Source organism: Microtus ochrogaster, unplaced genomic scaffold (genome assembly GCF_000317375.1).
Source record: "Microtus ochrogaster isolate Prairie Vole_2 unplaced genomic scaffold, MicOch1.0 UNK24, whole genome shotgun sequence".
In the NCBI taxonomy this organism is placed as follows: domain Eukaryota; kingdom Metazoa; phylum Chordata; class Mammalia; order Rodentia; family Cricetidae; genus Microtus; species Microtus ochrogaster.
Genome location: NW_004949122.1, coordinates 3259613 through 3282682, shown reverse-complemented (window position 1 = coordinate 3282682; position 23070 = coordinate 3259613). Strand labels below are relative to the sequence as shown.

General features: G+C 42.3%; 1 protein-coding gene across 1 annotated transcript in view; it reads left to right on the top strand.

The window, feature by feature from the left end:
- The first annotated feature begins 2126 nt into the window (after positions 1 to 2126).
- The window catches only part of Msl2 (MSL complex subunit 2), a 28724-nt gene continuing 7780 nt past the window's right edge, over positions 2127 to 23070 (top strand). The window contains exon 1 of the mRNA XM_005367798.3: positions 2127 to 3398. Within this exon, the coding sequence (XP_005367855.1) occupies positions 3257 to 3398 (142 nt within the window). The 5' untranslated portion in view covers positions 2127 to 3256. The remainder of the gene's footprint in view (positions 3399 to 23070) is intronic.

Sequence of the window (23070 nt, the reverse complement as noted above, 5' to 3'; positions counted from 1 at the left end):
TGAAGGCCTCTGAAACCACAAGAAATAAATCTCGTTTCTTTCTGGTACTGTGTGAAAGTACTTCAAGCAAAAGATATGGGTTTTAGTTATTGATTCATTACATGTGAGAAATATACCATATAGATATATGACGCTAATAATGGGGGAACTTGAGTGTAGAATATCCAACCTTCTGTGAAATAATTCTGTAAATCAAAAACTATTTATTGTAAAATAAATCATTTACTCAAATAATTGGCTGTTTTACAATCAGGTTGTATAAAAATTGGCAGTAATCCTAGGCAAGTAATCATTTGCAGGACATTAACCTGATTTTCCCTAAACTGCATTTTCTAGCAAATTCTGTATTTTTGTTGGATTTGACTATCTTGATACTTTTATTCCCATACATTAGTTAAAAACATAAAATATGAAAAACGATTTTAAGTGGACATTCTTAATGGACTTGAATTATATGTAATTTTTCCTAAATATTTAGTCTAATTAATTTATTGTTCATACACAATCCATCTGATTCCTTTAAAGGCAAGGCTCAAGGAAACCATTAAAAGAAAGGAGTAGGGTTCAAGAGGGCTTGCTCTTTAGTGCTAGAATCTATTACCAGTTGCAACCAGTTTCAGAAACTAAAATAAGAACGGGTTTAGCTCTGACTCACACACACCATCAATAGAATTAATCTTAATTTGGGGTGTGCGCCTCTCAAGTGATTTTTAAAATCCAGTTAGGGGAAAAATGAATGCCTGCAGGTAAATCCCTTACCTAGACTGCTCAGCTAGGTAGGCTGCCTGATGTGAGCAGGGCTGGCTAGTTTACCCTTCAGGTTTCTCCTTTGGAGGAAGGCAACCTGTGTGCTGTGGGAGAAGACCTGAGAGTCTGGAGTAAAAATAGAACTGTACAGCGGTTTGAGTTGAAAGTGACCTTAGAAAGAGCTATCATAAAAAGAAAAGGCAGATGGAGCCTTTAGAACGAGCTAATTTTAGAACACTTACCGTTTCCTATGTGTGACTACCAAATACATTTTCCACAGCTTTACTTACTCTGCTGCTACATAAAATTAGGGAATTAGGCTCTTATTGGTACTATGTTAGGCTTTGCTAAAACAAAACAAAAATAAAAACAGAAATTGTCTTCAAATGGTATGGGTTTCCTGGATAACTTATGGGCCAGGCCCTAAAATTAGCACTTTGGGATACCATATGTACACGCATGTAAAATTTGCACGTCATAATTTTCACTTTGCAAACGTGTACAGCATTTATTATGTGCAAAAAGTGCCTAAGAGCAATTTCTAATTGTGCTACCCAAAAAAGGATTTGTATTTTGAGAGGGGAGAATCATGCTCAGTTAAGCTTTTATTTATAACCCGAGTCCTCAGCCCTTCTGCAAAAAAGGCAAAAATTTTTTTTTAAATGCAGCACAACGAAGAATTCGGATACATTCAGACTCCACAGAACAAGATCACACATCATGTGCTGTGTCCACGCACAACGCAAGTCTCGCTGAGGACCTAAAGGAGTGCCTTTAAAACTTGTCGGCCCGCGGCTAGCCCACGGCGGCCACGCCACTAGGTTCCGGGAGGAAGGCGGCAAGGCGGGGCTGGCGGCCTTGCTAGGCTGCTTCCTGCCCCCGCGGTCGGCGAGACGTGGGGAGCCCGCGCTGGGACCCCGGGTCCAAAGGCACACGGCGCGACGTGGGGGGGACGACAGCCCACGCGAGGGACAAGATCGCAACCCACACAACCTAGGGGAGGGGAGGGGAGAGTGAGCGCCTGGCACCGAGCATGCTCCGTTCTAGGAGCCATAAGTGGAGAGCCAGGCATGCGCAGTGCTGGGGGGGGCTCTGGCGGCGGGGCAGGGCGGGGCTGGCGTGAGCGGGCTAATGTGTTTATCCGGTTTTCTGGGTGGGCGGTCAAAGCGCACGCGTCAGGGCGAAAGGCGGTAGGGTCGAGGGGGAGGGGGAGAGGGGTCCCGCGCATGCGCCGGGCGAGCCGGTAGCTCCGGGAGGGCGTGGAGGGGGCTTTTAGAGGAGAAGCCGGGGAAAAGGGAAGCGGAGGGAAAGGAAGGGCGGGGGGGAGGGGGTGAGAGCGCGCTCTGCGCATGCGTGCGAGGGCTAGCGACGACGGCGGCGGGGGAGTCTCGGGGATGACAGTGTCTTTGCCCGTTGGGGTAACGGTCGTCGTTACCGGGCGGGCCTGACGCGCCGCACCATCCGCCACGGCCGCAGCAGCCCCGGCCCAACCGAGCTAGAGCGGCGCGTGAAGGCAGGGTGAGGGCGGCCAGGCGCGAGGGAGGGGCCTGCAGCGGGCCTCGTCGTGCGCGCTGGGCGGCGGCGGCGGCCTGGCGGGGTAAGCTCGCCCGAGCCGCTGCTGGGCAGGCGGCGGCGGCGGCGGTGGTGGCAGTCGCGCTTGGAGGAGTCTTCAGTGCCGGGCTGAAAAGATGGCAGGGCTGTGAGGGGGCGGCGCTTGCGCTGGTGACCCCGAGTGTGTGCGGCCGAGGAGCGAGGGGCGCCGCCGCTGCCTGCCGGGCCTGTTCCCCGCCCCCTCCTGCCGCCGCGGGCCCGCGCGCACTTCCTCCCGGGCCTCCCTTTCGGGCGGGGGCCTCCCGCCCGCCGCGCCAGGCGCAGCGTGGGTCCCGCGTCCGGCATGGCGAGAACGGCAGCGGCGCGCGCCCGCCGCAGCAGCAGCAGCAGCAGCAACCTCGGCCGCCGCAGCTGCTGGCACTAAACCCGGGAAGCCGACGCCTGCGCGGTAGTCCTCGTCGTCCCGCTGCCTCCGCGCCGGCTGCGATGGAGTAAGGGCCCAGCGGCCGGAGAGAAGAGTGCCCCGCCTGGACCCCACCGGGCCCGTTCCTGTGTGCGCCAGCTCCATCCGGAGGGGCCTCCGCGGCCGGACATGCTGCACGAGCGCAGGCCGCCCGCCGAGCCGCGGGGCTAGAGCGAGCGCCGATCCCGGCCGGAGCAGCCAAGCCGCGGCTGTCTAGGACGAACTCGAACCCTGTTTTTTTTTTTTTTTTTTTTTTTAACCTCTCTCTCTTCGGGCTGCAAGTCTCAGGGACGGAGGAGGGGCGGCAAGGCCCCATGTGTGGGAGGATCGCTTCAGCTTCACAAACTTGCACGGATTTTGGTTGCTGCTTGGGCCAGCGGTTCTGCTCAGATTTCTTCCGAATTGTTGTAAATTCGCCATTGTTCCCCGGCTGCTTACAAACTTGGATCCGGAATTTCTTTTCAACCGGGAGCCATTGGTGTCGAAGTGTCTGCAATGAACCCCGTGAATGCTACTGCTCTCTACATTTCCGCGAGCCGCCTAGTGCTCAACTACGACCCCGGAGACCCCAAGGCGTTTACAGAGATTAACAGGCTCTTGCCTTACTTCCGACAGTCCCTCTCTTGCTGTGTTTGCGGTGAGACGCTTTATTGTTCCCCTTTCCCTGCCTGTTTTCTCGAGGCCCTTTGGCAGTAGGAGCGCGAACGGTTGGCCGGCTCGGTAGTTCACTTTAAGCGGTGCCACTGTGCCGTAGTGTACGGTCATTAGTTTTGAAACTCGCCCAGGGACTTTTGCCCAGCGTTTCAGAAAGGGGGAGAACCTTTCCCGGCCACTTTGGACGGCGGCTTTAACGTTCAAAACGGTTTAATTCGTTCGTCTTGACCCATCTCTCTGGTGGTGGTTTATTTTTTAAGTATAGCTTAAAAATTGCTTTGACAGCGTCACACATGCAGTGGTGATGTCTTAACTGGGGTTGAGATTGCCAGCAGCATGCTGCCTTTTTCTATTTTTCTAAAGCCTTTGCTGCAGAAACGGATTGAAAACCGCTGGGATTAAAATGTGGTCGAACATTGTTACATATCCATGTAACGTTTTTGCACCCGTTAAATAATTGTAAAATGGTGTAATCTTGCTGCACCTCCAGGCAGATACCTCAGGGCCCCTGGCTCTACAACAGGCTTGAAGGTTAGCAGTGACCTAGTGAAGCTGATGATACTCCTTTTTTTTTTTAAATTTTATTTTATGTACATTGGTGTTTCGCCTGCATGTATGTCTGTGTGTGTGAGGTTGCCAGATCGTAGAGTTAAAGACAGTTGTTAGCTGCCATCTGGGTGCTGGGAATTGAACCTGGGTCCTCTGGAAGAGCAGTCAGTGCTCTTAACCACTATACCATCTCTCCAGTCCCCATGGTACTCTTTAGTTGGAGGCTTTTTTTTTTTTTTCAAGATTAGTTTTTCTATGATTTTAGTATCTGGTGGGTTGGCAGAGGTTTTTTTTTTTTTTTTTTTTTTAAATGAAAGACAGGTTCTCACTATGTAAATTAGGGCTGACTTCGAACTTGTGATTCTCGTGTCTCTGTCCCTCGAGCGTCGGTATTTCAAGCATGCACAACCATGTCCGTTTTCAGAGGATTATTTTTTAGATGTTTTTGTTCAAAGGGTATTAACCCCTGATGGTTATGACATTTAAGAATTATTTATAAGAGATGAGAAAAAAATAACATTGTCTAATTGGAAGTATTTAAAGGGCCAGTCATTTGTGTTAACTGGGCATATATAATAACTAAGTAGTTGACACTTGAAAACCAGAACCGTTATCCTCAGTCTCTTTTGAGGTCGTATAAATCTTCCACCTATTAAAGGGGGAAAAAAAAGCAAAAGTGCACACACAGCAGGAAACGTTTAATAAAAGGGCAACAAGCAAGGTACTGATGGTGCACTCCAGTTAATGTGCTCATTTGAGGTTTGTTAATCTGCATGTTCAGTGCGAATTTAAGGGTGGAGACACTCTAAATGGGGAAGAGTTAATTTCTCGATAGTAATGACTGATGGGTAGAACTGATTGACCCAGCCTTTGTGTATCACTCAGGGCAGGTCACTGAAGGGTATGGAAAGGGTGAAGATTGGATTTCTGTCGTCAGGTACTTAATCTCATTTAAGAAACCAAGTGATTTAGCACTGTTATGACGAGTACTTTTATTGGTCACTTTGGGAAAATCGCCTAACTGCTTCAGGTCTCCTGTCTTGCTGTGTAAAATGAGGGCTTAGGGCTAGATTCTGATTGGCTTTCAGTTGAAGGATAACCAAGGGAAGCATACGGAGAGTTTGCTTGGTTTAATGATTCTCCCTTTTGGAGTCTCACTTTTAATGCCTATTGAAGAGCACTCTCTGCTTCTGAGTTTACTTCATAGAGTGTTTCTAAGATTGACTTCTCCATTGACATTCCTGCCTTTGTTTTTTAGGAGTGTAGGTGAATTTGTTGCCCTGGTAAAGTAGGGGCAAGAGGTCAGTAGGGTAGCTAGCCACATGGCCACAAGGGAAGCCATTATGGGCTAGCACTATAGCCCCCCATTTCTAGTTGGGTGGAGCCTAAGATCTGCTAGGAAGTGGCGATTTTAGATAGTGCTTAGGTGTTTGGAACTTTGGAATCCTATTTTTTGCATTGCTAAGTGTAGAACCCAGGACTTTGAGCATGCTAGATAAGCAAAAGCATTCTACTATTGAACTACAATCTTACTTTATTTTTCTGAGACAGGATCTCATTATGTATCTAGGCTAGCCTCAAAACTGGAAACCTCCTGCTTCAGCCCTCTGAGTACAAGGATTGCTTCTCAGCTTCATAGTAGTGGTGGTCTAATTAAAAATGGGCTTAATAATTTAAACACAAGCTTAAAAACATTAAATATAAAACTACATTAAAACATTACTTTTACATATATGGATGTTTTGTCTCAAGTATGTATATGTACCACATGTATGCTGTGTCTGGGGACGCCAGAAGAGAGTGTTTATCCTCTGGGTCTTACTGTTGTGAGTTGCCATGTAGGTGCTGGGAGTCAAACTTCAATCCTCTGGAAGAGCAGTCAGTGCTCTTAACTGCTGAGCCATCTCTCCAGCCTCAAAGAAAAGCCTAACTCTGTAGTCTGTTTATTTTAATACTCACTCAGCCTTGGCGATTATCTCTTTGGTTCTTGCCTCCTTTCCTTTTTTGTTTTTCTTCCCCTGGTTTTTCGAGACAGGGTTTCTCTGTAGCCTTGGTGCCTATACTGGAAATAGTTCTTATAGACCAGGCTGGCCTTGAACTCACAGAGATCTGCCTGCCTCTGTCTCCCAAGTGCTAGGATTAAGAGGCAGGCACCGGATTAAAAGGCATGCACCACCACCACCCAGTTTCTTCCCTTTTCATTTTATGGAAAAGATTTGCGGGTTGTCTTTAATGACATTTCAGCAATAGGAACATAGGTCTAGGTTTTTTCTCCCAACACCCACAAGCCCATGATTCTCTAGAGAAAGAAATGACCTGACTTCAGCTCCAGCACTGTTCATCTTTGTACAAGGTACAATCCTGTACTTTTTTTTCCCCTTAGCTCAATAGCATAAACTCATTAATAGTATGCATGGCAGTTTTAGTTCATGAAAATAATACATTTTGTAAAAGGTTTAATTCTGTTTTGGTGCTGTAAATAGGATGTTTAATTTCACCAGGTCCTCTGATGTCTGCTGTACTCCTTTCTGTATTTTGTGGTTAGCCTCTCCCCCCAAACAGTGTTTCTATTCCAGCTAAATAGATGTTTTTACCTTTACAAACATGGTTTTTATACTTTTCTTCTCTTCCCTTTCTTCTCCTTATGGGGCTTGAACCTAAGGATGTGTTGTTGACCTAGTGACTTGCTTCCTCAGCCTTCTTGAATACCTGGCACCACAGTCCTGCACCACCAGGACCTGGCTTTCCTAAAGTTCCTTTTGCCTTAAGATAATGCTCATTTTCTGTAATGGTTCCAGAGCTCATTAACTTCCTTTGAATTTTCCCTTGCTCTCAGGCCAGCAAAAAGTTCTCTTGTCTTCTGAACTTCTGTAACCCTTTGTTCTAGTAGTTATGGTATTTTATCATTCCCTTCAATGCAGTTTTTGTAATCGTCTTAGTTTTCTGGTGTCTATAAGAAAGTTCTTAGGGAAAATACTGATTATTATTATACATTTTTGTGTAGCTCCTTTCACTCTTTCCTGCTCTGTAAAATATAACATCTCAGAGAGAAATGAAGTGAGGAGGGAAGGAAGGGAAGGTAAAAAACCTAAGTATTTGGCGTGTTCTTTCCTTGACTTTTCTTCTTGTCTTAGGGTTTCATTTCATTTCTTCTTTCTTTTCTGTCTGTCTTTCTGTTTCTCTTTCTCCCTTTGGTTTTTCGAGACAGGGTTTCTCTGTAGCTATGGAGTCTGTCTTGGAACTAGTTCTGTAGTCCAGGCTTGCCTCCACCTCACAGAGATCCACGTCCCTCTGCCTTCTGAGTGCTAGGATTAACTGTATGTGCCACCACCACCCTACTTTTTTTTTTTTCTTTTTTTTTTTTGGATTTTCAAGACAGGGTTTCTCTGTGTATAGTACTGGCTGCCCTGGAACTTTGTAGGGCTTGAACTCAAGAGATCTGCCTGCCTGCCTCTGCCTTGGATTAAAGGCATGCCTGGCTGAGTTTGTATTGCTGCGAAGAGACTCTGACCACAGCAACTATGTGTTTCTGGTTTGTTTGTTTGTTTGTTTATTTATTTATTTTTTGGTTTTTTGAGACAGGGTTTCTCTGTGTAACAGTCCTGGCTGCCTTGGAACTTCCTCTGTAGACCAGACTGGCCTTGAACTCAATGAGATCCATCTGTGTCTGCCTTCTAGTGTTGGGATTAGAGATGCGTGCCGCCACGACCAGCTACAGCAGGTCTTAGAAAGGGCGTTAATTGGGGGTGGCTTATAGGTTCAGAGGTTTAGTACATTATTGCTGTGGTAGGAAGCATGGTGGCCTCACAGACAGACAAGAGAAGTAGCTGAGTGTTCTACATCTGGATTGGTAGGCAACAGAAAGAGAAACACTGAGCCTGGCTTGAGCTTTTGAAGCTTCAAAGGCCAGGCCAAGGCTGCAAGTCCTTATCTTCTCAAATAATGCCACTCCCTACAAATCTGTGGGGGCCATTTTCATTCAAACTACCACAGTACTGAATTGTGGTACACAAGTTGCTTTCAAATTTACTTTAGTTTTCTTTATCTGTTTTTTTTTTCTTAAATTCGAGTTATGTGCACGCTTTTTTTAAGACTTTTTTTTTTTTTTTAAATTTTATCTTGTGTTTGAGTGCGCCAGGGGTGTGCAGGTGCCCTAGGAAATCAGAAGATGGCATTGGATCTTGTGGAACTGTATAGTAACAGTGTGTGCTGGGAGATGCCTTTTCTTTTTTTGGTAGGTGGTGCTTTTAACTGGCGAGCTGTCTCTCCAACTCTGGTGAATGTTCCGTTTCTTTTCTTTCTTTCCTTTTTTTTTTTTTTTTTTTTTGAGAGAGAGAGAGAGAGAGAGAGGATCTCACTATGTAGCCCTAGCTGGCCTGGAATTTCTGTGTAGACCAGGCTGGCCTCAAACTCACAGAGATCCACCTGCCTCTGCCTCCCAAGTGCTGGAATTAAAGGTGTGCACCACCACCGCCTGGTGAGGACAGTCGGTCTTTCTGTGCCTCTAGAGTGTTGGGATTAAAGGCATGTGCCACTCTGCTTAGCTGAGTTTTTAAGAATTTTTATTGTATGTGTGTTAGTTTTTGCCTGCGTTCATGTGTGTAGACCTAATATGTACTCTTGGAGCCCAGAATGTGTTGATGGACCTCTTGCCACTGAAGTCACAGATGGTTCTGAGCTGCCCTGTACTTGTTATCTGCTTAGTTCTCTCTTTAGCCCTGTCTTGAAACTGTTTTAAGAACAAGAACAAATCTACTGAAAGTCTTGAGCTGGTCCTTGCTAGGTGCTTGATATCCCACATTTTTTTGAGGGTGGGGCTTGGTGGTGGTGGCACGTGCCTTTTATCCCAGCAGTCAGGAGGCAGAGGCAGGTGGATCTCTGTGAGTTTGAGGCCAGCCTGGTCTACAAGGGCTAGTTCCAGGACAGGCCCCAAAGCTACAGAGAAACCCTGTCTTGAAAAACCAAAACCAATAAATAAATAAATAGATACATAGATACATACATACATACATAAAATAAAATAAAAAGAAATTTGGGGGACTTCTTTTGTGTATGGGTGTTTTGACAGTAGCATGTATATCTGCACTGTGTGCTTTCAGTGTCTGCTGAGGCCAGGAGAGGGCTTTAGAGCCTCTGGAACAGAGCTGCCTTTTGGGTGCTGGGAATTAAATCTGATTCCTCTGCAAGAGCAGTCAGTGCTCTTAAATGAGATAGCTCTCCAGGCCCAGGGTGCTTAATGGCCCATGATGAGGGAAGAGCCTACCCACTCCGGTCAGTTATTAAATGAGAAATATTCACTGGGTTACAGATTTTATGTCATTGTTCTTTGAAATGTTTATTAGCAATGTTACCGTTTCTTGTTTCTTTTCAAGTTACTTTGTATATTTAAAGAGAATTACTATTCTTTCCAGATCACAGTAAGTGGCTAAAACAGTAACTGAGTACTGTTTTTAAGTGTCTGCTCTAAGGGCTTACTTATATTAAGTGTTAGCTTGGCTTTATCAGGTAGTTGGGTTCTTTTGTTCTGAGTATGTTTTGTGGATTTTAGGTTTTTGTAAAGTTGTCAGTCTTCAGTGGTACAAGTTTGATAATCAGAGTCAAATTAGACTGTTAGAACTTGAAATTATTGGGGGCTGGAGAGATGGCTCAGAGGTTAAGGGCACTGACTGCTCTTCCTGAGGTCCTGAGTTCAATTCCCAGCAACCACATGGTGGCTCACAACCATCTATAATGAGATCTGGTGCCCTCTCTGGCGAGTAGGCATATATGAAGACAGAACACTGTATACATAATAAATAAAAATATTTTAAAACAAAAAAAAACCAAAAAAAAAAGAACTTGAAATTATTGTGGGAGCTATTTGTAGTCCTATAAATATTAGATCAGTTTTCTACTCTGGCACATAAATACTGTCCTGGTAATGTAGTGGTTTGGGCTTACCTTTTAGGCATCATAATTCTTACTTTACAGGAAGGGCCTAGAGTGGAGATTAGTATTTTCCAGTTACGTATGACAGTGTGACATAGTGACCAGTGGTTTTTGTTTTTCTATGTTAAGGACTTAGTGTGAGTGCATGCCAGTGTGAGTGCATGCTGCATGTGCATGGGGGTCAGAGGGGAGCTCTGTGGAGTTGGCACTCTCTTCTTTATGGGGGTCTGGAGGATTGAATTTTAAGTTACCAAGCTTGTGTGTGTTTGTTGGGTGTCTGTTGGGCCATCTCGTACCCCTGAACACTTGTCTTCTCTTAGTCCTAGTGCTGTGGAGTAGGTGGGAGTCTACTGATTTAGTCACCATTGTACCTCTGTATTTGACTGCTATCAAAAATTATTTGTTGAACTGATGAGTACTTGTGTCTTTGAAAAGAGACCTTCTCTGCATCATTAACATAGATGGATGTGCTCCGAGAATGAGAAATAGCTGTGAGGAGTGAACAGGTGTAGCTTTAGGAAGGATTGCTTTTATTTTGCTTGTTTTTCCATTATTGGTAAAAGCCATGGTGGACTCACATTGGGTTTAGTGGAGGAGAGATGATGGAAATCTGTTTCCGGTCGAGAGTTCTGATTTTCTTTGGGCAGAAATAGAGCAAATTAATTTATAAATACCAGGTCTCTTTTGATGTATATTTTTGAACATATAACCATGAGTGACTTATTTTATAATTTATTTTTTTAGAAAGAAGCTAAACTAAAGGCCAGTTGTGTATGTATTATCATTTTGTTTTTATCTTTTTTCTTAAACAGTTCTTTTGATAATTAATGTGCTATTTTCATTGAGTTTGGTGGCACATTGTAGCACCAATTCTAGTTGGCATTTATAATAAAAACGAAGAGTCAGATGCAGAAGTAGAACAGCCAGCCACTAGAGAGTTCCTAACTCTACCAATGCTCAGGCTAAAGGGGTGATCTTCTCCTCAAGACTACCTTCCAAGATTACTTACATCCTCAGACTGACTGCATCTTCAGATGGTTGCCTCAGACTGTCTCCTCCTGCCTTGTATTCAGCCTTATAGCTCCTGTCTCCACCTCTCTAGTGCTAGGATTAAAGGTGTGGGATCCCATGTGCTAGTAGGATTACCTTTGTGTGAACTCTGTGCCACCACTGCCCAGCCTCTAGTGGCTTAGATCTGCACTCTGATCTTCAGGCAAACTTTATTTGTTAAAACACAAACAAAATATCACCACAGGACATGATTGCAATTCCAATACTTGGGAAGAGGAAACAGGAGGATTCAGAGTTGGAGAATAGCCAAGGCTACATAGACCCAATTTGGCATAATGTCTTTAGGTTCCTCCAACTTATGTCATGTGACATTATTTCCCTTTTAAGGTTGAGGAATAATTCTGTTGTATATATGTATTTTGTTTATCCATTCTTTCTTAGATGAGCATTTGGGTTGCTTCTGTCTCTTGGCTATTTCAAACAGTGTTATTATTTTGAACAAGGGTTTATAAATACCTCAAGTATTAGTTCTCTCCTGTTTGTAGTTTCCACAATTTCAGTAACCCGTAGTCAACCACAGCCTAAAAATATCAAAGGAAAATTCTGAGAAAAACAAACAAACAAAAACCCCTAAGCATTGAATTGTACTGTCTTTGTGCTGTCTCACTCTTTTGTTTGTTGAGTTTTCCTTTGTAGCCTGTCCTGTAAACGAGGCTGGCCTTGAACCCACAGATCTGCCAGTCTCTGCCTCCCCAGTGCTGTGGTTAAAGGTGTGCGCCCCATTGCCAGGCTACTCTGTCTTCACTCTTTTCCTACCCTGGGTAGACCTTTGTCCAGAGTATGCACTGCTGTGCTACCCATCCTGTACTACATCATGGCTTTGATGATTAAACTCACTATGTGAGTGCTTATGCTCAGGTAACCCTTATTTTTCTTAACAAGAGCTCAAGAGGAGTGATACTAGCAATTTGGATTTTCCCAAGAAAACACTAGAAAATACTTCCTTTCAGTGAAAAGACGAAAGCCTTTAATTTAAAGTGTAAAAGATAAAAAAAAAAAGAGGGCTCTTTAATGGTGTTTTAAAACATGCTTATTCGTTTCACTGTGTAGCCCTGACTGGCTTGGAAGTTGCTATGTACAAACTGGACTGGCCTGGAATTCACAGAAATCTGCTCCTTTGCTTCCCAGGTGCTGGGACAAGCAAGCATATGCCACCCTGTTGCACTAATGCTGGAGTTAACTATCAGGGCCTTGAGGATACTAAGCTTATATCTTCCTTCACTGGTAGCAGATGTTTAGAAACACACACTTACTCACACTTGGAGAGGGAGGGTGTGAGTGCACATTCATATACTTTTTATTATGGTATATAACAGTTATTGGTATGTATTTATAGAAAAAAATCATTCAGTATACTGTACTGTTTTCTGACATTTACTAAGGATCTTGGAACATAGGCTCTAAGAAAAGAGACAACTAAATTATACCCTGATGTGAGATTTTGTTTTTGTCTCCTTTAGACAGGGTTTCTTTGTATATAGCCTTAGCTATACTTTAAAGGTTGTACTGAGTTCTCTTGAAGAATTGTCAGAGCATCATGGGAAAAATGCAAGAGGTCAAAGGTAATTTAGTTAATAGTGGACATGAAGTAAAGAAGGTCTTTGAGTTTGGGGAGACGTTAGGTAGACTAGGTTTTAGATCCATGAAGACATCTCAACTAAAAGTGTTCAGAGATGCAGGTGCAGTTATGCACATTTGTAGTCTCAGCTCCTGGGGAGGCTGAAAGACAGGGGAGTCATCACATGAGGCCAGGAGCTTGGAACCAGCGTGGGCCACATAGTGGGATATCTCATAAGACCAGTTATGAAGTGGGGATATATGTAGCTCAGTTGGAGGGTGCTTGCGTAGTATGTGAGAAGACTGCTTTGATCCTTGGATCACAGTTAATTGTACACGCACCCAGAGAATCAGAATGACATTCAAGGTCATCCTCAGTTTATAAAGAATTCAAAGCCAACTTGGGTTATGTGGAACTCTCTTGCCTTGAAAGACAAAAACAAGTTGTATAGTGACTTGAGCATTATGTTACTGAAGGCTGAGAGAGAGCTCTGATGGCTTGGGGGAGTTGGAGCCAAGGTTAAGAATTAAGACTGAAGTGTGAACATTACATGATGGCATATATCTGTAATCCCAGCACTCAGGAGGCAGAGGTAGCCCGGTCTACATAGCGAGACCTCTTCCCCATTCCTGCATAGCCCTGGCTGTCCTAGAACTTGCTCTATAGACCAGGCTGGCCTCGAGCTCAAGATTTGCCTGCCTCTGCCTCTTGAGTGCCCGCATCTAACTTATTATTTTTTTTTAAGATTTATTTTTATTTTTCTCCTTTCTGTCTCTGTCTCTCAGTCTTACTTTCTGTCTGTCTCTGCTTGTAGGTGTGTATATATGTGCTGTCCATGGGTAGGTACCTGAAGAGGCCAGAAAAGGAAGTCAGATCCTCCAGAGGTCGTTGTATGCCATTTGAAGAGGGTGCTAGGAACAAAATGGTCATTTGTGAGAGGAGCAAGCAGTCTTAAGGACTTTTGTGTCCAAGGTCCTATGGTGTGTGACTGCATGAGATGCGAAGCCTTCTCTTTACATCCTCCTCCCCCAAAGATTTTGGATCTAGGAAACTTGCTGAACATGTCCTTTGAAGTAAAACATGCCTGGTATAGAAATTTGGGATTCTGGCCATATATAATACAGAAATCCAAGATTAGACGAGACTAGATTGGTGAGTCCATCGAATGGATCTGAGTCTTGTTCATAGTTAATGTTGGCATGGGCCCTGTTGGGGGTTTCCTTCATGGCATCACTGAGTTCCAATTCCCATACAGCTATTTAGGTAAATATTATCAGATTGTTTTTCTTGGAGAGAAGGCCTTTGGTTAAATTTACCCTTTGACTTTTGGAAGGCAGGTTTCTGTCTTTTCTGAGAAAGGAAGCATCTTCGAGTTACTACTGCAGCGGCTAAGTAAGGACTTTTGTGTCCAAGGTCCTATGATGTGTGACTGCATGAGATGATTCACTCTAGTGGTCTGTATAAAGCATTTACATTTTCCTGGGTATTGTAAAATGAAGTTTATTGAAACTGAAATTTGAAGCCTGCTCTGGGTTTACATATGCATAATTCCAGCTCTACAGAGACTGAGGCAGGGAATTTCAAATTTGAGACCATCTTGGTTGTGTAGTAAGACACTATGAAAACAGACAGACCAACCAGAAATCTGTTGAGGTATGGTAATACATATGTGCTTTTAGATCCAGCTGCTGCTGGGGAGGCTAAGACAGAAAGGTCACTTGAATCCAAGACTTCAGGACTAGCCTGGGCAACTGAACTCTGTCTTTAAAGACAGAACAGAAATTTGATTATGAATTTGACATTCTTATTAACCAAAAAAAGTAATGTTTATTGTCATTATTTCAAAATGTGTAGTTCACATGTAAGTCAGCATTGTCGGGACCTTCTGGACCATGCAACAGTAGCATTTCTTCATGATAAAGCATCACTGGCTGGAGTCTGAAGGCCCCCTTCACCTTGACAATAGAACTATGTCTTCTCTTGCTTGTACTTAGCCACACTCAGCCATTGTTACCACACCATACCTATACCCTGTAATTGGATGTTTCTCTCCTGCCTGCTTATTTCTAAATACTTGGAGACCTCTTCCCAAATAATTGACTCGGAGGCTTAATATTACTTGTAAATGCTAGGCTGATAGCTCAGGCTTGTTACTAGCTAACGCTTACATTTTCAGTTAACCTATATTCCTTATTTATGCTCCACCACATCACAGTATGTTTATTAGCATGACATGTTCATCTCCTGCTCCCCTGCCTCTGGCTGGGACTTCTCTCTGCTCTTCTCCTTCCCATCATCCTTAGTTTGGTTGCCCACCCATACTTCCTGTCTCCTCTTTGGTTAACTAATGGCTAGCTCTGCTATTTGTCAGAACACAAACAAAATATCACAATTCCCCACCCCGCACCATACCCCACGAACCTTGTAAATAGCTGGGTTTGTAATCCAGAACAGCGAAGAATGTAGAAAAGCTCTCCTCGACACTAGATGCTAGCATTTCTAATGTTGGAACCGGAATTATTTTCTGAAACCTTGTTACTTGGATAAGAAAAATAATTGCTCGTCAATCTTATCTGTTAGCCAGACAACACTGTATTGTTTTGGCTTTATAAAGTTGGTTAACAGCATTCAGATCCTTGTGCCTTTACTGATGGATGCCCTTTGGTTCGCATTGGACTGTGTGTCTGTTGTGCCAGTACTGTGCTGTTTTGTTACCGTTGCTCTGCAGTATAATTTGAAATTCAGTATTGTGGTTTCTCCAGTGTCCTCTGGTAGTTTGGTTTTTAAAAAATGGTTTAGTGAAAAATGTCATTGGCATTTTGATAAGAATTATAATTTCTAGATGCTTTTGGTAATAAAACCTTAAAAATGTCTTGAAGAGGGGAAAGAGTGCTACTTAGTATACATTCATACTTTGAAAAGAATAAAGACTGATTGCAGGCAATATTTAAATATTTGAAGTGTTTACAGTTCTGAAGCCTATAGTAATAAAATGGTAACTATTTTAGTAAAAGCAATTCCAAATATCATAATTTTTTAATAAAATGTATTTTAGTCTGTTTATAAAAGAGTTTGTAAATTTACAGACAAGATTTGTCACTTGGCAGTGTTAGTTTACACCTTAAATACCAGCACTCGGGAGTTGGAGGCTCTTTGTGAGTTCGAGGCCAGCCTGGTCTACAGAGAGAGTTCCAGGACAGCCCGGACTACACAGAGAAATCCTGTCTCGAACCACCCCCCCCCCAAATTGTCTCAAACTCATTATTTAACTAAAACTGGTTCTAAATTACCTGATCCCTTGTGTTTTATGAGATTGTAAGTGCATGCTACTATGCTTGGCTCTTATTTTTTAGAAACCTATAGAGACAGATTGTGTAGCCCAAGTTGGAAGGCATTGTGTATTCTGTTTTATTGTCCTTAACTTGAATCTCTTGAGACAGGTTTCTATTTGGACTGGGAGTTTGCTCACTTATTTTTTAAAAAACAAAAAAACAAACAAACAAAAAAACCCAACAACTTTATTTCATGCACATTGGTGTAACGATGAAACTGGAACTGGAGCTACAGACAGCTGCGAGCTGCCATGTGGGTGCTGGGAATTGAACCCGGGTCCTCTGGGGAGCAGTCAGTGCTCTTAACCACTGAGCCATCTCACCAGCCCGTTTGCTCACTTTTGGTTAGGCTAGCTGGCCCAGCTCTAGTGAGCCTCTCTCTGTCCTTTAGTGCTGAAGTTAGAGCTTTATTGTGGCACACTTTTCTCTTTCCCATTTTTTTTATTCTTTGTGAATTTTATATAGTGCACCCTAACCCCAGTCATTTTATAGTCCTTCAGTATTCATTTCTAACCTTGTAACAGCCCATTTTTATTTTTTTTCTGCACGTGTTTGCTGGGGACCTGGACTCAAATCCTTATGATTGTGTGGCAAGCTCTCCTACTGAGCCATCTTCCCGATCCCAAAATGTTAACAAAAAAGACTTATATATTTGCCTGCATGTGTATATGTACACTGCTTGTGTTCCTGGTGCCCATGAGGTCAAAAGAGTGTACCATTTGTCGTGGAACTGGGTTATAGACTATTGTAAGCTGGGTTTTTTTTTTTTTTTTTTTTTTTTGATTGTTGGGATCCAAATCCAGATCCTGCAGGAGCAACAAGTGCTTTAAACTGTTGAGCCTTCTCCATCAGCCCCCTTTACCATGCATTTTTAAAAGCATAATTTAGATAAAACAATATTCTTGTTAGATAGAGGAAAGTCACAATTTGTGTGTTTTGACACTGAATTTTATATTATAGTCTTGCATACACTGACTAGTTTTTTTTCTTTAAAAGCATTTAATCACATTTTCTATTTCTATGATGGCTTGATCAAAAAGATCTCCAGGAATTCTTGTTACTGTTAAAGATGACTTCTATGTTAACAAAGACAAAAGGTTATGTCATTAATGGTTTCTGAATTTGATGCTTATTAGGATTTGGGAACCTTTTGTAAAAATGCACGTGCTGGGGCCACGTCCCTTGATACTAAGTTAGATGCTTAGCTGATGGATGACAGTGATGCTGTGTTGGAGTACTGTTTGTATGAGGTTAATAAAATAAAAATCAAATAAAAATGGTATATGCTCAGTAAGTTGAAGCAGCATTCTATTAGCCAAATTTCTCCATAAGTTTTACAGATGCTAATGTATTTGTGGGAGGGCAGTAAAATCAGGATACACCCCTTTACTTTACTTGAACTTAGAGTTCAAGGTCAGCCTGGCCCTCAGCTAAGTCCAAGCCAGCCAGGGCTTCACAGTGGCTTCACTTTCTTAGACAGTCAAGAGAGAGGGCAGTAAAGCAAACCTCCTGCGAAATATGGTTCTAAATTTAATGAGTGATTGTTCAGTTGTGGATCAGATTAATTGTACATAATGGACTAGTGTGCATTGTCTTATTGTCAATAATTAAATGAACAGTATTATTGCTTTGCTAAAATAGGAAAATGATGAAATATTACAAAAGTGCTCAGTATCTACAAACACTATAGAAGTCCTGTTTGTTATTAAGATAAACGATATCTGACAGTCTCCTTTAATTTGTGCTAGAATTTGAAATGAAGCATGACTTGTTTATGAATCTGTTGAGGGCTTGAGTAGTTATAAATCATCCATTTAATCTGTGATGAGTGGTTTTTAAATATATACCATTAATTGCCTGTTGAGGTTTACCTTATAAACGATTGCCTTGAGTATTAGAAAATATTTTGTCATAGTTGACATTCTGGTGTTCAGTAAACAATTTGGCTTCAGAAACAAGCACAATTGTAGTGTTGAACTGTTCTTTGTCTTGGTTCTTAATCCCGGTCAGATTGGCGTATGTGTAGCCATCCCTGGTCTCTCATCTAATAGTACCTAGTGGTTTAAAGCAATAGTGAACTTAGAAATAATAACTTGTATCTGAATGTGGTAGCGTACAGGAGGCAGGAACCTGAGGATCGCTTCAGATTGAAGAGCAACCATATCCCTTCTCAAGAGAAAAACAAAAAATAACATCAACAACAACAAAAACAAACACAAGCAACGTTACTTTGAATGTGGTTTTGTAGAATCCCTCCACCCATTGGAGGAGAATCACAGGTTCATCACTCTCCCCAACTTGGTGATCAAAATACTCAGTCACCAATTTTAGTGACTTGTATATCTGTCACCTTCTTTCCTTATTGTAAAACTCTGTTCTGTTAACACTGTGACTGTGTTAGATCTATAAAGAAAATTGGTTACAGGGTTGTGGTTAGGGATGTCTAAAGAGGTTAATACTATTCTGAGCATCACTGCTTGATTATTTGATTAGAGATCTAATAATTTCTAAAAACCTTAATTATAGCACTACTTTTTATTTAATCTTCTGAGGCATTTCTTTGCCTTGTGGTAAACCATTAAAATAAACTGGATGGATCTGAGTTTGACAGATTCCAAATGCTGCTTAATCAGAAATTTAAAACAGATCTGACTTTTGGAATGTCAAGAGTAAAATTTTAAGTGGATTCTCTGGCGTCATATTAATTTTTTTCTTAGCTGAGCTTTTTTTTTTTTTTGTTTTTTTTTTTTTGGTTTTTCGAGACAGGGTTTCTCTGTGGCTTTGGAGCCTGTCCTGGAACTAGCTCTGTAGACCAGGCTGGTCTCAAACTCACAGAGATTCGCCTGCCTCTGCCTCCCGAGTGCTGGGATTAAAGGCGTGCGCCACCACCGCCCGGCGCAAACATATTTTTAAAAGAAGGAAGATACTCTAGTTATTGTTTTGAAACTTCTAGATCATTAATTTGGAGGTGTACTTTTGGTTTTTTAATTCAAAGATAGTAAAAAGTTCAGAAGATATTTAAAACATTTTTTTTTTAATGTGCTTTGGTGTTCGGCCTGAATGCATGTCTATGTGAGGCTGTTATAGTCTCTGGAACTGGAGTTAGCAGACATTTGTGAGGCCTTCTGGGTATTGGAAATTGAACCCAGCCAGCTCCTCTGGAAGACTGTTCAGTGTTCTGAGCCATCTCTCCAACTCCAGAAAATATTTTCTTAAATGATAGGTGCCAGGCTGTAGCACAGAGCATGGCAAATAGTGGGACCACAGGAATTATTTACATAAGTGATAAAGAAGGAGAAAAGGTGTTTTTATTTGTTTTGTTTTCCAAATAGAATCTAAGTATATATAGGCTTGCAATCCTCTTGCCTCCCCAAGTGCAGGGTAACAATTGTGTGCAACTAGGAGACATGCTTTATTAAATGAAGATAGCCTAAGTAGTTAATTCTTCATTTGAAAAAGGAAAAAAAATTAGATCACCAGATTGAATCTGAAAGGATTATTATTCTGATCCTATCTTAGACTTTTGCCTTGGGAGAAATACATAATCATTGGATGATTGTTTGAGACAGGGTCTTGTTCATAGTCCAGGCTGACTTCAAACTCCAGATCCTGCTTTAGCCTCACAAGTGTTGGGATTCCAAATGTGTTCCATTAGAACAGACCCAATTGGTTTCTGTAGCCAAGATTAGCCTCAAACACAGCAACACTGTCTCAGCCTCCCAGGTGCTGAGATTTTATGAGACACAGTGCCTGATTTCTTTCAGTCTTTAATCCTTGCCTTTAATTACTAGAATCTGAATCTAGGCTGAATGGGTTATGAATAAGATTCAGTGTTGTATATTTTATTCTAACAAGTCAGGAGGATTAGGGCTTAACTTTAAGGCCTGTTTTGATTTGTCAGTTTTGATTTATTGCTGCCGCTAGGACATTTTATAAATGATCACGCTTTATAAATCAATTTTGTATAAAATCAAGGCTATCTGAAATACTATCATTTATGGTAAATACATTATACTCAGGCAGTTTCAGCAGAGGTTTTCAATGCTGTCAAATGGTGTGGAGGTTGAACGTTTTGTTGTTGGGCTCTTTAGCAGAGAAAATAACACTGCTTCCCAGCATATGTGCTGCCTTAACCACACAGCAAATCTTGGAAAACATTTAATTGGGGGCTGTCTTCCAGTTCAGTTTAGTACATTATTGTCATGGCAGGTAGCATTGATGGCACGCAGCAGACACGGTGCTGGTAAAGGAGCTGAGAGTTCCACATCTCTTGATCTGTAGGCAACAGAAGCAACTGTGACATATTGAGTAGCTTGAGCAAAGGTTCCCTCAAAGCCCACGCTCACAGTGACGAACCTCCTCCAAGGTCACCCCTACTCTAACAAAGCCACACCTCCTAATAGTGTCACTCCCTGTGGGGGCCATTTTCTTTCACACTACTGCAGTGACCAAGGCAGCTCTTGAAAAATAAACAGTTAATTTGGGGCTTGCTTATAATTTGCAGAGGATGATTCCGTTATGATCGTGGCAGGGAGCATGGCAACTGGTAAGCATAGTGTTGGGGAAACAGCTGAGAGCTACATCCTGGTCCATAGGCAGAGAGAGACTGACACCCAGTCTGGCTTGGGGTTTTGAAACCTCAGAGCCCAACCCTAGCGCTACACTTCCCCCAATAAGGCCATACCTCCTCATCCTTCTCAAGTTGTGCTACTCCCTGATGACTAAGTATTCAAATATGTGGGGGCTATTCTTATTCAAACCACAACATATGCTTATATGAAGCATTTCAGATTAGTTTCAGAAATTGGGGTCATAGAGAATCCCCAGTTTGTGAGCCGTAAGGCCAAACTACCTCTCTTATATGTCTTGGTGAGACTTTCCTCTTTCTTCATTCTTCCTTCACCCTTGTCTGTTTTCCCCTTCCTAGTAAAGGCCTTATCTAGTAGTTGATTATTCATTCTGTCTGTGTTTCACTTTTAGTAATCAAATCATTGTTTATAATAAATGTGGAAATAAGATTGTTTCAGTAAATGCCATAGAGATTGTTGGATGCTATAGAGATGGTGTTGGATAAGAAAAATAACACTAGAGTAAGGGGCTGGGAATGCAGCTCAGCTGGTAAATAGTACTTTCTTAGTATATGTGAGGCTTTGGGTATGATTTCCCAAGTCAGGCATAGCTGCAGTGTTTTCAGTCCCAGTGCTTAAGAGGTGAGCACAAGAAAATCGCAAGTTTTAAATTTCCTGCTTAGTTACCATATGAGTTTGAGGACAGCCTGTTGGAGAATAGGGGGAAGACATGGATGAAGACACTAGGTTGGGAGTCTGTAGACTCATCTTTTTTATTGATACTACCTGGCTGTGTAATCTATGAAAATCCATTTTGGTTAAAATGAGGCCATAGGAACAACTGATTTCAATGGTCAGTCAATCACAAGCCTTATATTTTTATGATTCTGTGGTTGCTCATATATTAGAAAATATGCCATGCTTGCTTCATGTGTGTGCCCTTCCTACACTGTTTTTCCTTCAACTCAAATAAGACCTCCACAGGAAGCCTTCTTTCCACACTCCAACCCTCATTTGTTCCTCTCCTGTAACAGCTATTGCATTATATTCCCATTGCTCACTGGAAAAAATTCTACGTCATTGACATTTGTTAAGTGTTTTAAGCGATTGTCAATTGTGTGTCTGTGTCCCTCTCAGCTTCTGACCTTAGTTTTTCCTAGTAATCCAATCAAAATAGTTTTTGTTAAACTCCCCTACTGTTAAGAATGGATAATTGAAAAGACAGTGCTTCAGCTGGGTGTGATGGTACTTTGTGAACAAATGCCTGTGTTACTGACATAGGTGTCTACTAATACATGCCGTACTTGTTTTCTGTAGTGTTGGGTTTTGGATTTGTGGATTGCACATGCCAGACAAGCTGTCTACCTGTGAGCAAGAACCTTTTAAGACAGTGTCCCTTTATATAATACAGCTCATGTTGTTCTTAAACTCCTACTTTTGCCCTCTCAATGCTGAGATTACAGGTGTGTGTTTGTATGTATGTGCACTTGCGTGCACGCGTGGTCATTCATGCCCTGTCATGTCTGGCTTAGAGTACTTGTACTAAAAAAGTTTGCTCTAATGCAGTGTAGTGTGTTGACACTAGTAGCAACATTATATATATTGTGTTTTTACCATTTCTTGAATTGTGTCAAGAGGGCATGCTGAGAGATTCACTAATTATTGCTGTAGTTTACATTGTATTTATGTAATGATACAGTCTAATGGTAAACTTCTCAGAATGTGTCCCTGTTACTCAGGATTGTATATGCACTTAAGAGGAAAAAGTGATTTATTTGTGTATCCTTAGACTGAGCCAAGAATATTTTTTTCTTTTTTTTATTTATTTATTAAAGATTTCTGTCTCTTCCCCGCCACCGCCTCCCATTTCCCTCCTTCTCCCCCAATCAAGTCCCCCTCCCTCCTCAGCCCGAAGAGCAATCAGGGTTCCCTGCCCTGTGGGAAGTCCAAGGAACCCCCACCTCCATCCAGGTCTAGTAAGTTGAGCATCCAAACTGCCTAGGCTCTTACAAAGCCAGCACGTGCAGTAGGATCAGAAACCCATTGCCTTTGTTCTTAAGTTCTCAGTAGTCCTCATTGTCCGCTATGTTCAGAGAGTCCGGTTTTATCCCAGGCTTTTTCCGACCCAGGCCAGCTGGCCTTGGTGAGTTCCCAATAGAACATCCCCATTGTCTCAGTGTGTGGGTGCACCCCTCGTGGCGATTTCTCAGGAAATTCGGGATCAACCTACCCCTGGACCCAGCAATACCACTCTTGGGAATATACCCAAAAGAGGCCTTAATCATACAACAAAAGTATATGCTCAACTATGTTCATAGCAGCATTGTTCGTAATAGCCAGAACCTGGAAACAACCTAGATGCCCTTCAATGGAAGAATGGATGAAGAAAGTATGGAATATATACATATTAGAGTAGTACTCAGCAGTAAAAAACAAGGGCTTCTTGAATTTTGTATGCAAATGGATGGAAATAGAAAACACTATCCTGAGTGAGGTTAGCCAGACCCAAAAAGAGGAGCATGGGATGTACTCACTCATATTTGGTTTCTAGCCATAAACAAAGGACATTGAACCTATAATCAGTGATCCTAGAGAAGCTAAATAAGGAGAACCCAAAGAAAAACATATAGGCCTCCTCCTGAATATTAA